The following is a 16,672-nucleotide window of genomic DNA, read 5'->3' as shown; positions in this document are numbered from 1 at the left end:
CAATCTCAGAGGAATTCCCTGAAAAGACCCATGTACTTAGTAGCTCTGGGCTCTTTCATCTTTTCAGATTGTCCCCAGGCTGCAGGATAAAGGCAGAATTTTTTAAACAGAACATTTAGATGATTGCTCATAAATTTTCTTATTTGTTCATCAGTGCTACAGATATTACAGGCAGATAGACAGTAATTCCCTAAATTTTTGTTCAAACTAAAAAAGAATAAATCTCAAGACAGCTGTTCTAAGGTAGAGCCTTGCTTTGTAATTGAGTGCACTGCCATAGACGCGCACTAACGTGTGTAAACGTAAAGGAGACAGAAAACATGGGAAAGCAGCAGAGTGAAGACAGTGAAGTGTTTTCTGCAGGTACACCTTTTTTTCACTCCAAGAATCACTGTCATATTATGTAGTCCCATTGCAACGCTCTCTGGAATCAATAGAATGCTCCACAGTGACTTCGGTGAGGGATGGATGCAGCTGTAATTTTGATAATGAAGAAATACTCGGAGTGCTGAGCTGTCCAAACTACAGCCCCTTCACCCTCACCCTTGCAGATGTTAAGGATGGTTGTGAAGATAGTGGGAGAAAGAGCGAGATACATTCCCAGGGAACTCTGCATACTGAAGACAGACAAGGATTAGTTTTCCTCAAGAAAACTGTAAATTAAGAGAGAAGCATTCTGAGGTTTATTTTGCTGATCTTGCTCACTAACTGAAATTATTTTCTTTTAAACACTAATTGCCTTTCTTAATTATCCAGTACGAGAAGGGAGGATAGGATTTTTTCAGATAAGTTAATTAGGATTGTTAATGCCAAGTGCTCGAGAGAGTTACAATGAATCATCTAAGCTGCTTGAATCATCTATAACATGTAGATATGCTCCTTTATTAGGATAAAATATCCTTACTTTGCTACAACTTAAAACACCTTGGTTTTACTTTTGCAAAGACCTTCTGCAATGGGATATAAAGTACTTGAAAATATGCATTTGCTGTCAGACCTCGAGTGGATTGTCTCAATTTTCTGTCTTTCCTCACATAGCCAAGTCATAGAATCATAGAATCACTTTGGTTGGAAAAGACCTTTGAGATCATCGAGTCCAACCTTTAACCTAACCCTGCCATCCCAAAGTGCCCCTACTGTCAAAAGTACACTTTTCCCTGTATTCATAATAAGAAATTTACCTTCAGCTTAAATAAACACAAACAAATTAGAGATTTGTTTCTCAATGCTTTTTCCCATGTATTGTAGTCCAAACTCCTCACTTCATGAGCCGACTAGCGAAACAGTTGATCTGCAATACAGTAACACCAAAAACCTTGACAGCATGGGTTCAGACTGCCTGGGTGGTATCTAGAGATCATTCCTTGCTACATCCAAGCTCAGAGCAAAGCTAACGTATGTGAGACAGACAATGTTCAAACCAGAGGATTTGAAATATTGCAGTTTTGACTCATTTTGCATAGGAAAGCCAATACACAGGAATTATAGCAGAACGCTCCAGTAGACGGACATGTCAGATTTCCTGCTCAAAACAATTTCTCCTTAGGAAAGTACCAAATACCAGATCTGTTTTACAGCAGCTTCTATAATGGCCAACAGTGATAGTTGGTGGTTCTATGGGACTACATGCTTTAGTTTAAAAAGCTAAATGCCAGCCCTGAGATGATCACACTTACTTCAGTCATAGTGTTCCTTCTCGTGCTCTGGTGACTATTGCCAATCCGTATTGCAATTCGGATACCAAAGACCAAGAGCTATTCTGTAACAACACTGCGTATATGTTTTGAGGGGTACTGGAAAAATTAATGAGTGTTCCAGACCTTAATCATGATTACCAGACAAAGGCACAATAGGGTAGGTACTCTTACATTCATTTTTCAGCAAATTCATTACTTATTGAAATATTGAATATTTTACCATGTTACCTACCCTCTAGGAAGTCCACCTTCCGAAGCCCTTCGGTTGAGACTTAATTTATGCATCTCAGCCATTTCCCTTAGAGTCTCTGCTGAGTAAAGGCCAATAGGGTTGTTATACTGCTTTGCAGGGCTCAGTTGGTGTAAAGGATTATTGCCCTCAGTCAATACAGGGCTTAGTTTTGAACCTAGGTTACTCTTTGCAGGTGAAATGTCAGGAGTCACAGACTGAGAGGACATGGAAGATCTAACTGTGGTAGTCTTTAAGTAGGAAGAGCTATTTGAAAAGCTGATCTCTTGCTTGTTGAGGTAGCCTGAAAACGTTCCATTGGTTGCTAAAATACTACCCATAGGCCCAGTCGCCGTGTTAGTTAGAGGACTGAAGGTCGCTCTGTTGCCATTCATTTCCCAAGCAGGTTCCTGTAGTAGCAAACATGCAGGCCAAGAAAAGAAAAAAAAGAAAAGAGCAATCATAGAACACATGCAAAAATAACATATCTGCAATTACTGCTTTCTAAACATATTGATAAACTTGCAGTAAATAGATTGGGGCCAAAGCGTCCAAGCTTTCAGGGAAGATTTTCAACAAAGAAATGCATTGTTTCAAAATAAGGGAAGCAAAACATACTCAGGCATTTTTTTTTTACTGGGTTTTAGTTGAAATCAACAAATAAAGCTTAACATTAAAAAAGCATTTGCTACTAGTCAACCTCATAGCAATAGTTTTATGTAAAGACAACGCTGACCATTAATTTCTAGGATAATTAAGAAATCTGAAAAAAAGTCTTGAGGTCAGAATCATTTGAGATAATATACAAACCGAAAAGTCAATGCCATTATTATAAACACATAATGATTCTAAACCACAGCGTTCTGTTCTCCATGAGTACACTTCAAGTTACTGAAGCCCACACATTGCACTGCTTTCGTAGGCTCTGGTTCATGCTAATTAGGCCATGCAGCATGGTTAGCAGGTAGACCAACAGGACTTGAGAACAGGTACTGCTCAACAGATAGGATGCTTCTATTCTGATCATTTCTGCATAATTTCCACTCAAATGAATATGTGCATGAGTATGTAGATGATGAGTGTATGATCCTATAGTCATGTCCCAGATAATATTCCTAACTAGGACAGCAGGATGTCTTGTCTTAGTCCAAGTCCCAGGAATTTCTCCTACAATAGCTATACCCATAGAAGTCTGTGCTGGTGCTCAAATTAGAAACATTCTACCAAAACCTCATCCTGGAAAAATGCAGTATTACACTTCAGTTTCACAAATGATTTGCTATTAATGCAGCCTAGTGAAACCAAAACAAAATGTAATATCAAAAAAGAAAAATACTGCTTTTTCAGCAACACAATGCAGGAACTAAGCTGTTGCATGAGTTCTGAGGAAGTTTCATGTAAAACTTCTGGGCTCATTTTGCCTAGAACACCCTATCACTGCTTCAAGCTCATTCTGGTGCAGCATCCCCTAAATCCCTAGGACTGGAGGGTACTCAACACTTCATGGGAAGCACAGAGCACCCTTAGGGTTAAATTGCCTCATTTCCTTCCAGCTACTGGCAGTAGGTAGTGACCACAGCTCTGTACTTTTTGGAAGCCTGCCTACCTGCAGTATGAGGAATTTTATCAAAGAGGAATACAAACTTCACTTTCAGGAGGACATTTTATACCTTTACTCTCAGCTTTCTTATTCTTTAACTTCTAAAGGCTCAGTGACCAGAACATGAATAGCAAGATTCTAACACTGATTCTTTTTAACATCTCTTTAATATTTGTCTTTTGAACCTAGCATCCCAAGTGCTAGAACTCATCAGCATGTATTTTAAAATAATGAATTATATAGTTTCAAAAGCTGTTTTATTCTTCACTTTTGTTGTCTGTAATTATGTGCTTTGGATAAAAAAAAAAAAAATCTATAGCTGAGGTACCCAACAAACTATTTGAATGCTTGGCAATTTACAGATTTCTCTAGAGCCATAATATCAATTTGTAGTTTATCTCAGAAGCTCCTGGCTCCAGCCTGATTTGGGCTACATTGCTTTTGCTACAGGAGAAGGGTCCCTTCACCCTCTCCCTCTGGAGCTAGGTATGCTGCAGCCATAGCTGGTATCCAGATGCTATGATGCTCACAGTTAAGAGGCCCGCCAGTAACGCTGGCAGCATGCTGCAGCCCAGCTCTGGGGGACAGGGACAGGCAGGGACATTATCCTGAAGAGGGGACGAGCCCACCATCTGCCCTCAGTGAAAGCCAGTACAAGAGCAGGTGGTGGCCTGCAGTGACATTTTGCCTCATTTGGGCTGGCACTGCTTCAGTTGCCATTTTTAACATCTTACACGCATCTCACCCATAGCTTCGCATGAAACATAGGCCCAAGAATAATTTGGCCTCCGACTTTCTACTTTTGCTAGTACTAGTTATCATTAATGTCATTTACTGATTTTGACACTAAACTTCACTAGAAAGATCAATATTTTATATTCTCCTCTTGGATTTTTTGTATTGCATATTTAACTTTAGGGAGATTACATTTTAAAAATCAAGATAATATGGCCTAATTAATTAAAATTAATTGCAAAAAAAACCCCTAACAGTCTAAGGATATAGTTAATCATAACATTAAATACATTTAAGACTTTTTGAATCAAAAATTAAATGAACTGAGAACATTTTTCTTAGTAATAAACAGGAAGAGATTTTAGCTGGCATCAATAGCTGCCTGAGCCTGTAGAAATAGATAATCCTAAAAGCATTTTTCAGACTATGGCTTTTTAAATAAATACTTTTGAATTACATACTTCAGTCATTATATCCTGACACAGAAAAGAGCAAACAACCAACCTTTAAGTGGCCTACTGCAAGCTTCCAAGTATCATTAAACAGACAGAAAAGAGGGATTCTCACTAAAAACGTGTTGTAGAAGAGGCACAAATGCACAAGGCCATGTTAATAAATTAAGCCACAACTTGTGCAAATGAATTTTATGAGCTAGCAGAGAATGACAAAAGAAATATTTTTTTAAAAATACAGAGGCAATAGAGAAGAAAAAGGATATGCCAGAGTTACATTTGTTTGTTACCCTGAAAATTCTGTGGCTTTTATCTATGTTAACTGTGGATTTCCTTTCTAAACCCCATAATAAAAGGATGCTCAAGAAGATCTGATTATAAAGTATCAGTTTCAACTGTTGAGAGAAATGCCAGGTATTTCCTTAATCCTAAGGCATTTTCATAGTTCTGGTGTTACTAGACACTAACAGCAGGCAAAGGGAAAATTATAGGACTACCATAAAAAAATGACAGTCAATGATTTTGCTCACATTTATGACATGAATGGAGTTTTGGTTTCACTCCGCGAACAGTTTCTAGCTGGAATACCAGCATGCTGGTAACTCAACACTACAATTCCTAGGAACCCAGCAGTGCCAGGTTAGCATTCTCCATTTTGAGTTAATATTTGTGGTAGTTTTAAGGTAGTGGCTTTCCCTGTGTTCAGGGGAAAAGGGATGAAACAGGAAGTGTCCAAGAGAGCAGCTGTGTAACTTCTAAAGAATTACTGCCCAGTAATCAGCTTATTTAGCTCTTTCCTTTCGTGATTGACAAAGAATCTCTCATTCAGTTTATTCCCGGTAGGATATTTTAGATTTTTTTTTCTCCAGTTCAGTGGCAAAACCAGATCAATGCAGCATTTCTGAAACCATCTCTAAATGTGAAGGTCAAATTTCTAACACTGAGCAGCAGCACAGCTTTTAGCATTACATCACGTGAAATGCAGCCAAGAGTAACAAACGTTCCCTTGTTTCCCCATCTCTCTCATCCCATTCTGTTTCAGTCTCTGTGGCTGGAAAAGCAAGCTAACATTTCAAACTGTGCAAGTCTGATGCTACCCTTCAGCTGACCAGAAGAGGAGGCTCTGACACCGAGCAATGGGCTGCTTCTCTCAAGAAAGATGCTGTGATCCTGCAGCAACCCCTTACTACGAGGGGAAAACTGTACTTTAATTTCCCAGTGTAATGTCAGTGAATGAGCTTAAAATTGATAAATGTAGAGGAGTCTCAAACATTTGGGAATAGAAGGAAGCCATGAACCAGCTCCGTTTCCATTCTGAAATATTATTATTCTTTTCTTTATCAATATTCAATGTCTATGAAAGGCAAATACTCCTTCTTATGTATCAGAGAAGTGAGAAACAAATTTACATTGGAAGACACAGTACCAGTTTTTCAGCTACGCCATGCCTGTGCAAAAGACTTGACTAAATCTTTTGACTAAATCAAAAAGATTTGACTAAACTAAATGAAAATTGTTTCAAGTTTGAGATAGCGAAACTGTGAATCAACCTTTTATTTCTAATAATAGCCCTACAGCTCAGTTGACGCCATACTTATGGTTGCAGAACCTGTATCATCCATAACATTGATCAGCTCAAGAAAGAAAGGAGAGAATGTACATTACTTGTGGAATGAAGAAAAATTTCTATCATGATGAAGAACTCTGGGGTTTTTATACCTTCCTTACATCTTTGTAAAATAATATATACTTACTCTTCTAAAACACAAAAACCCATGATCATAGCAGTCAAAGAAGAAATACATGCTTGAAAATTAGTGGAAGCTGCAACCAGATCAGCAATAATATATAAGAGAATTTATCGTTTAAATTGGACACTGAACTTGCACATGCAGATTTTTAGCTAACATTGCCATGCCTTAACCTTGACTCAGAGAAAGATGAGAAAAACTTCTCCCGATGTTTGAGGACAACACTGCCGTGACTGTCGTGTAATGTAGCTTTTTGCTGTTTTTTGAAATGTAATCACATTCACTTCATGTGAACCATCAGAGTCTAAACACTGCCAAGCAGTGATGTGGAGGTGACAGCTTCTGCCTATGTGTCATGGAATTCTTCATTTCTACAGTGATACTGTTACTAGAAATAATAAAGGGACAAGAAAAGAAACCTTGATTTTTAAAGTATATTCACTGTAACATACCCTATTGCAACATCCCCATACCACTGTTTGTAAAGACTTTTTATTCTGGATTTTGAGACTTCTCCAATGGTTCAATGCCTTCATTCCCTTCCAAACCACCCTCAGAGAAGAATTTTTCTTCAGTTAAAAATTACTGTTGTCTATAGTGTGTACTAATGACACAAATGTCACTCCTCTTGACCTGTAAAGGGCCCTCTACTCCAGCACTCTACTGCTATCTCTTCCCCCTGGGCCAAAGACCCTACACCTAAGACGACCTTTCTGAATACTGCTAGATACCCTGTTTCACAACATACCTTCTCCTAGATGCCACCCTTTTCCTCCAGAAAGGTTCCAGTAAATCTCTTTTCCAGCTGCAAGTACTGCCTGTAGCCCATTCAGAATAGACCGCCTCCAACACCTCCTATAAACCTTTCCTAAGCACTGAGGCAGAGTGCTCAAGTGTGAGACAACATGCTCCTGAAAAAGGGTTGGGTCCTTTGATCCTCATCTCTCTCTGAAGGGTTCAAATGGGAAATTTAAAGTGACCTCATAGCTTTCATGTCAAAGGCACTTTTACGACCTTTAAAAAAAACTTACAGTGCGTGGAGTTAACTTTTCTACAGGGTAGATAGGTAAGGGAGGACAATGTTTTCTGTGGTAAACAGCTTTGAACACCTATGGCAGTATTTTTACAATTGACACCTAATGCACCTAATACAGAGTCATGAAAATCTGATGTATAAAAGCTTTTATGTGCCTGTGGTAGAAGTAAGCAAATTTGTCATACCTGCGGCAAGTGCTATTGAGGGTGCCAAAAGATAGTTGTCAGTCTTGTACTGGTGAATAACTCTGAAGAGATGTATCTACTGGCTGCCTTGAAAATTAACAGCATTCTCTGTAGTTCTTAAGGGAAACTAAGTACTCTCTCCCTTTCCTGTCCCTATTACTTTGCTGGTGCAGTTGAACACCAGTCTAACTAAAAGAATGATTCATCATTTTTGTTCTAGGAATTTCACAGTACTGTTTGGTGACTCTTCCAATAGCTTTCTCCAAGATAGCTTCTATAAATTCATGATGTAAGCAGAAACAACTCTGAACAAAATAAATTTTTAATTTCATCTTCCCTTGCCAAAAAGTTTACAAGATTAGGAGCAAAATAATGTTATTTCTGTCTCAACTAATAAACGACCAGACAGGTTCATTTCAAATTTGAAAAAATAAAATTGAATCAAATTATTCTCCCCAAGTGCATTCTCTTCTGTTGGTTTGAACATATTTGCAGGGATGATGTTACCCTCTGAGCTCTGAATTTGGAAAGCATGGTGTTTATAAAAATTACTTAAAATTGATCCGTGGAAGTCAGAACTGCCAAAACCAGCAGAACATCACCTAATTCCCCACGTATTTTGATCTTCAGTGTTTCTTATTTGTACTACATGCTAGGGACGGAACTGGCAGCCACAGAAGTGGTAAAGTTGCAGCAGTGGAGATTTTACCTCCTCTCCATTTATCTAACTAAATGCATCAGCAATACGAATGTCCTACCCTATGCTTGAGCCTAAGGATATATACCATCTTGCTCCTCAGTGCCTCCAAAGATACAGATGATGAGTTGCCAAGTACAGTCAATGAATGCTGTTTATTCTAATAAGAACATTTATTTTACGGGAGATGACTAGCTTTGACAACAGAAACCAAGCCATCCATTTCCTCTGCCACTTGCTGTTATTCATTAAATTGACTTATCCTCTATATTTTTTATTCTCATGTCTTTTGAATAATGCGACAAGAATGCAATATGATGCAAGTTTTCAAATGCCTTTGTTTCCAAGTTAGTGTATTTTCAGTTGTAGCCAGGATTTGGATACATTGAGGCACAGTCTAATGTTTTTTTTCCCCAACAATCTACAAAAGCAAATGTATATTTTGAGAAGCTTTGGTAGCTTCTTGCAGCCTAGATGAAAACAAACTGCTCAGAAGGGGTTAGACCAGATCACATCAGAGGACAGCTGTATGCTTTGGTTCTGCTAATCAGAAATGAGCAAAATACAGATCACTAATATCACTGCATTGTGGCAGTTTTGCTGCCTGTGCATTCATTCAATGTTTGCTTATTTGGGGCGGGCAAAAACTATTTCCTGTAGTAGGTATTTGCCTTCACTGCAATAGATAAAAATGGTATTAACTTGGCTGAGGAGAAATGCGTTACATACCTTCTGGTGGGGAATTACAGCCCTGGGAGAGTCAATTCTGGGTGCTGTGGTTGAAACTGGCACTGGACGTTTAGACCTGGAGACACCCCCCCCAAAAAAAAGAAAAAAGAATTACCAATCTGGACTGCTTTCTTTCAGCTCTACTTGCATGCAAAAATGCTGCTTCATCAGGAGTGAAAGCTAAGCATAGCCTAGACTTTTTCTAGTGATCATCAGGCTTTTTCTACACCCTCATTTACAAAGGTCTTAAGCGTGAGAAAAAGTTTGATATAGTTTCTCTGAATGATGAAAAGCCACCACTTACAGAAAGCAGCCTCTGACTTGGGAGATCATCTGTTTTCCAGTACCTTGTGACAAACTGCATTTTCATAGATGACAATCAGCCACAACTAGATAAATTCAGGTTTGAGCAGCACTCTGGAAAAAGGGACTTAGAAATGTCTTCAAATGCAGAGACTAAACTTTGCTACTGAGGCATCTCAAGACCAACTACTCAAAAGATTAGTATTTAATAGCTTGAACTGTATAGCAACTACCATAATTTAAACCTCTCTGCAGGAAGAAACATGGGCTTTATTTCAGACAATTTAGTTTCAAAAGCAGATGACTACTGAATTAACCACACTCCACTCCAAATGCCCGCCTTTCACCTGTATTTGGCAAATACACATACGTGATCATTTAAAAAACAAAAATAAACCCGACTAAAATGCTTCCAAAACAGACAGTTTGCCCTTTCATTGGAACATAACAAAGAAAGCAGTGACAAATGCTAACTGAAGCACTCTAGGATGCTCAGGTAAGTGAAGATGCATTTGTGGGAGGTGTTGCGAGAACCTGCATGGCACTGAACATACCCCTGAAATCTCTCCAGTACACGTAGAATCACCAGAGAAAATGAAATGGAAAATGTAAAAATAGTCAGAAGAATCAGAATTATACAAGTAATATCCTATAGCCAACCTACAGACCAGGATTATGTCTGGAATTCTTATTTTTAAAAAGTACAATTTAAGATTTTGACAGGTACAAAACAAAATAAAAGTACTAAGGCATACAAATCAAATAGAAGTGACTGAGATGTTTGGAATTGTTTGCTTTAGACAGGAGATGAATAAGGGAAGACATTACAGAGGCTTAGAAAATAATGAATGGTAGAAAAAGGGAAATAAAGCTACGTTCCTGGACATTAAGTGAAATTGAAAAGACAACATATATAAAATAGATAAAGGCAAACATTTTTTCCTAGAGTACTTGATTAACCTGCGGTGAAACTCATTGTTACAAGACATCATTGAGACTACGAGAACAGCAGGATATCAGAAAGGATTAGATATTTATACTTACAACAAAAACCCCTACAGCTGCTTTAGGCTGAGTAAAAATAAGTAGCCATACAGATTCACATTTTTCACAGCACAACTTAAAAGACTGATAGTGGAAGCCTGTGTTAGGTTTGTTATTTCCTTACTGAGGGCTGTGTTGCGCTTTCCTCTGAAATACTTACCAGTGGCATCTATCAGAGGCAGAAAGCTGAGCTAGACAAAACCTGGGCTTATGCACAGTGGCAGTTCCCTGCATTAATACCTAGCTTTGCAGTGAGCTGTGTATTTAGCTTTAGCTGTGACACATTAAGTATTTCCATAAGCAGGAGTGAACAACAACAACAAAAAAAACCTAGGAAGAAGGAGTAATCCTTACAGGAACTGGAAGATTTCCATATATATGGAAACGATGCTACTTTGAGAGCTGAAAACAAAGACTATGTAATAGAGGCCTATGTCACAATGAGATACTATGACAATGAATGCAGTTTGGGGAGACAATGAAAACTGGCATTTTGTTAAACAATAGGCAATTAACCTGTAAAATTCCCTGACAAACTATTCTCGAAACAAGATGCTAGAAAATGGTAAAAGGCACCAACATTGATACTCACAGTTGGAATATATCACAATATAATCCCCAAGATACAATTATCTGAGAAATACATGCCTTCAAGTTTTAAGAACAAGAGCTAATCACTAACTGCCTAGAACAAACTTTCCTCAGACGAGTTACCAACTGATCTTCCCTAAGGATTGAGTGTCATACCCTTCCTCCAGCCATTTTAGCTTAAAAAGAGAAACAATAAATCATATTCATGAGACATGCACATGCATCATGAAAGACAGCAAAAAAGAGAAAGGAAAGAAAAAAAAAAAAAAAGTCAGCTGCAGCCCAGAACACAGAGTTGCTGAAAATTGATGGTGGCAATTTATGAACAGACAAAGATTTAGGGGGATATTGTGATCCTCCTTCCGTTGGTGTCATTTCTGGGTATACCCAGTTATTTCTGTGAAGTTAGGTAGGGGGGACCTGGGCATCCTCAAGACCACAGCCAGGCGAAGCAGACACTAAGTGTCCCCTCCTCCGCTCTGCTCACTGATCATGAAATTTAGTGCCAAAGTTGCTCAGCACTATAAACATTGTTTGCCACGGACAGAGGTATAGCAAACAACCACATACTGCATATCTGGTGCACAAGTGGAAAAAATTCTTATTGCAGCAAAGGAATTTATTTACCAGACTACTCCATCACTGCTGTTGTTTATTGTATGTCTGTTTTTTCCTCATTCGTTACCTGACCACAGAAGATGATGTTAAAAAGCTGTATTTCTTCCATGTTACTGATAAGCTAGAACTGTCATTCACAGTGCTATCCAAGCAAGATTTTTATTTCACACCAACTTAAAGTAACATCTTGAAACCTCAAAAACAACGAGGTTCCTACATAACTGCCCTGGATGTTTATAGCTTTGATATTTCAAAAGAGAGTGATGAGGCTTGCTAGATTTAGCAGAGGCTTGCACCAGAGAAAAGGGCAGAAGAGGTGAAGTCAATTTGTGGAATAAAAGTGTACGTACTTAGAGAATAAAGTGATTATTTACATAAGAGCTATTACTCCTCCAGGAAAAACATCTGCAAGTTCAGGACATTTTTTTTCCTTCCTCTTTCACTAGATGAATCAAATCCTGCAGCAACCTAAGTTTGCTTTTCAAGTGATGATGTTGTAAACATCTGTGTCCAGGTTTACATTTTAATCCATTGATTGCAAAATTATTTTATTCCAAACACATGGGGAGTGTACTTGCTTAGTAGGGCTACGAGGAGGATGAAAGTCCAAATTTCACAAATCACTGTGACAATTTTAGATTTGACATTGAAATGTTCCATCAAGATTGTTTTTCTGAAGCAATTAATTTGATCTCAACTTTTAGACATTTTCTTCTGTATTTTCAAAATTAAAATGGAAACAAAAACCTCATTTCAAAATGAAAACTCAAAACAGTTTTAATGAAAAAATATATCATTCTGGTATTTTTTTTTAAATTATCCTCCTTTCCAGAGATACGCCACCCCTCTCCTTCAATACTGGTTCTGTTTCTTAATGAAGTTCAAATGTAAATTTGCAAAGCAGTTCAATTTTGGTAGCACTTCTGATATGGCTGTCAAAATTTCTACTTGTTCCCACCCACCTAAATACATCTTTAATTGAAGAGCACTTTACTTCAGTCCTGGTATTTTTGCACTCACAACAAAGGTTCATTAGGAGTCAACTGCATTAAGAGGAGCTGCCTGGCTAAGGAAGGGCTGCAAGAGAGTTCTGCAATGCACTGTCAGTTTAACCCATGTCCTCAGGGGAGCACAACACTGTATTTGCAGAGAGATGACATGATCTAAGAGATAATAGCTCTTTTGGATCTTCATGTGGCTTTTTTATACTTCATATCTTTACCAGTCAGTGTCTGTCTTCTCTTTTCTAATTCTCAGGACAGCTAAAATCAACATTTCTTTTCTTACAGTAAGCTTTTGCTTTCATTTTGTTACACATAAGCACTTATTTATACCTCATAGAGCATCTTAATAATTGTATCTTAATATTTCAACCACTAGAAAAGGCATCAAGTGCATGGAAAGGTAATAAAACAGACTAGATAAGGGTCAGAAATGCTTAGAAAACATTTGTCATACTTTCTTTATCACCAAATTGAAATGAGTCATTCTGGAGTGGAACAGGCGAGCACGTAGCAAGATGCAAAACAGAGAGTGTAGAAATGGGCTTCTGATATATATCTGTTTTAATGCATAATATTACTGGCAATTTAGTGGGGGTGGGAGAGAGGGGGACATAACAGGGACAGACTAAATATTACTCATGGTTATCAACTTGATGTGTCCATTTAATTAGTGCTAAGATCAGTAACACGTCAGTTAAATCTTCAGCTAAACAGTGAATTAAGTAGCCAAACAGAAGCTGCTTCTTGTTTGTAAGTCTTGCACAGACAATCTTGAGTCTCCTGATACCGTGGTTCAATTCTCTAAGCCCTGCCTGGGACATCAGCAAACAGTCTCAGTGACTCCAATGAGAATCAAAGACAAAACCTTGAACGTTTCACAGTACTTCAAATATAACTGTGATCACTCTGGGGCTAGGATGAGACCTACTTTTCCCTCTCTCAGGACATCATCTGTGCCTGCAATGAGATAGGAAAGTATTTTCATCAGCAGTTTTGCTCTCCATATATCAATGGCAAATGCAAATATTAACATTTGGCTTGATGACTGATTTGTTAATTATTTCCCTGCATTGTGCTGCACTCGGATTGCAAGACAGGCAATTATGCTTTCCAGACCTAATGTCCACACTGACAGCACTATATGGACAAAAACTTCTTATGCATAAATGGCACCAACCTAAAGGGAAGCTGCTATCAAAAAAAAAATGTATGAAAGAATTTGCTTGGAAGTATGCAATATCCATTTTCCATTAGAAGGTATCTGAGTCAGGAGCAGCTGCAAACATTATGGGATAGAAAGGGACAGGAAAAATGGAAGAAGCCTTGGAGATTTTGTGAAAGGAAGGAAAGGAAGGGAACTGGAGACAGTATGCGTAAAACAGATTATTTTTAAGGAGGATGTATTAAAAATGTTGGAAAAGCAAATTTTACTTTCCTGGTCTCTTTGACCCTTTCTACTTCTGTGGCATCTGCACCGTGCCTATTGCATCTTCTTTATTCTTCCCTTCCCTGCTGCTATGCAAAATCCCTTCTTTCTTGAACTGCCCCATATTCTTTCCTCCAGCCTCTTCCCTCCTGAATGGAGCAACTGGCTACCGATGCCTCCACCTTCTCTTAGTTGACTCGATACCAATCCTAAAATTCCTCTGTCCCAGCAGCTCCTATGGGCAAATGGGGAGGCTCTGCCAGTATCCCTGCAGCTCTGCTCTGTGTGTGACAGTTCACCAAAGGGCACAAAGTAAGGATGCTGAGCACATGCCTGGCACTCACCTAACACACATAGCAAGCTCTACACTTAACCTCCATGAAGCATGGACACCTTTTTTTCAGGCAAGATATTTTTCTTGCTGTCCTTTTCTTTCTGTCTTTGCCCTGTTTTTAAACCATTTCCATACCTTTCCTCTCCTTATCACTACTGAAAACTCAGATAACCCATAAAGAAATGTGGGTTCATCCCCAGGAAATTTCATCCAGTTACAGAACTTGTTTATGCTATCAGGGATTGAATTTGTATGTAGAGGCGTATTGCCATCAACACTGTTGAAAAAATACATTACTTTATATAAAATCCACAACTTTGTGTCTAAGTAATAAGAAATAGACCATAAGAATTTGAAAATTAGTTTGCTTTAATGATGAATTACCAAATAGATCACTCAGTTATACAGTGATCTACTGTAGCTCGCAAAACCTCGTTGACATCACTATATTGTGATTCAAATCTCTCACACAGCTAAGTTGCTTTGTTTTAAGCACAAATATGATATTTTACTACTTTTACTTGAGACTGTTCACCCATAGATTATAATCATGATGCTACTTACCTGAATTTTTAATGTTAACCCAATCCAAATTCACATTTGACTTCAGATTTCGTTATCACTCTATGTCTTAGACTGCTAAGTCAAGGAAGGCAGCCAGGACTTAAAAGAATTTGTTTCCTTTTGTGGTACTCAAGCACTGTTTCACATTGTCATTACAGTCATGCAGAAACACCACAGGGCCAGCCTGTACCCAGCTGTACCATGGCAGTATTGCCATGCCGCAACAGACACCAGCCAGGGAGAGGACAGGCACAAAGAGGTAGCCAGCCCCTGAAGATGACTGAATGCCAGGCAAAACAGACCTTGCTGTAAGAAACAACGGGGACACCAATGATTAAGATTTTGTGAAAGAAGAATAAGGCCTATCAGCTTTTATAGTGGCTAGTGGGCAAGAAACACTATAGTAAAGGATCCAAACGGAACTACAAACCTCACATGCACAAATAACACATTACAAGATTGATCTAGTGAAGTATTTTACCTGACTGAACAATTCCTCATTCCACTTCTTAAAAATATTGTTTCATCTATTCCAGTTAGCTTTGAGTGTATAATTTACATTTTTACATGACCATGCTAATCGATAAGAAAAGGTCCAAGCCCTAATACATTGGCACCTTCCTGTCTACTGCAACACTGTGGGTAACACATCAACTTCCTCATGGCAGAATGCAACCAGTGACTGTTTGAAAGATCGCAACTATCATGTCTGTATTTAGTAAGTTTTGGTGGCCCATTGACTCTGGGGAGATGTGCCCGTGATACCCACCTTGACCTTTCCATCGTGAGTGCAATAATATGAAAGGATTCACATGGAGATTATCTCTAGCTCATCCAGAAAATATTTCTCAGACAAATAAAACAATGATTTCTAACCTCACCTCTAAGCTGGTATTAGTGATGTGCACTCTGAGAACAGTTCTAATCCTTAAGTAGAATCTTGTTGTAATGAAAACTTCATTGCCCTTTAAAGCCTTGGCATATATCCAATGTCCAGGCTCTTTTCTAAAACTAAGAACACTTTATGCAGTGAGTGTAAATAGCAGTCCACTCAATTAAACTGCTCATGTAAGGAATATATTTATTGCAGTGACTGACGTTGATACCATGGAAAAAGCTGCTCATCAGTTTTAACAGCATTAAATGTTACTACTCAAAACCAGTAACTCACATCCCTGTCCAAATACCAGCATGACAGCTATTATCAAGCCTTACTGTCCTTTGACACCTGCACAGAGACAAGCGGGCATGCAATGAGATGCACCTCTATTGCACAAGGAGTGAAGGAGGACCACCTCTCTCAGCTCACAGTAATACATGGTAGCTTTCTTAATCCATTAGTAGGATATACATTTTTTTAATGCTTTGAGCACACAGCATCGTCAGAAGTTTGGGGAGGAAACCTTGGCTGTTGGTGGCAGATGGTTCTAGAGTCACATGTCTAAGCAAAATAAAATAACTAGTATCACATGTCACATCCACCATTAGCGTTCCTCTCCTTCATCTACTAATCTGCTTAAAATTTTGAAATTATATACATTGTGATTCAGTAAAGCACATAAGCAGCTGTTTGACTACTCTGCTTTTCTTATGTTTCCAAAGGTAGATTTTGTAATACCTCTCCCCAGTACAGGTACACACAGTTACTGACAGGCTAAGGTGTTCACTGAGTGAATT

At 38.4% G+C, this 16,672-nt stretch overlaps 1 protein-coding gene across 1 annotated transcript in view; it reads right to left on the bottom strand.

Annotated features, from left to right (window-relative positions):
• Positions 1-16,672, bottom strand: part of LDB3 (LIM domain binding 3) — a 74,312-nt gene that overhangs the window by 17,462 nt on the left and 40,178 nt on the right. The window contains exon 3 of the mRNA XM_035889234.1: positions 9,112-9,187. Coding sequence (XP_035745127.1) covers positions 9,112-9,187 — 76 coding nt within the window. The remainder of the gene's footprint in view (positions 1-9,111; positions 9,188-16,672) is intronic.

Source organism: Egretta garzetta, unplaced genomic scaffold, assembly GCF_000687185.1.
Source record: "Egretta garzetta isolate BGI_Z169 unplaced genomic scaffold, ASM68718v1 scaffold280, whole genome shotgun sequence".
Taxonomy (NCBI): domain Eukaryota; kingdom Metazoa; phylum Chordata; class Aves; order Pelecaniformes; family Ardeidae; genus Egretta; species Egretta garzetta.
Note: the sequence above shows the minus strand (reverse complement) of the source record. Positions and strands in the feature narration are given on the sequence as shown.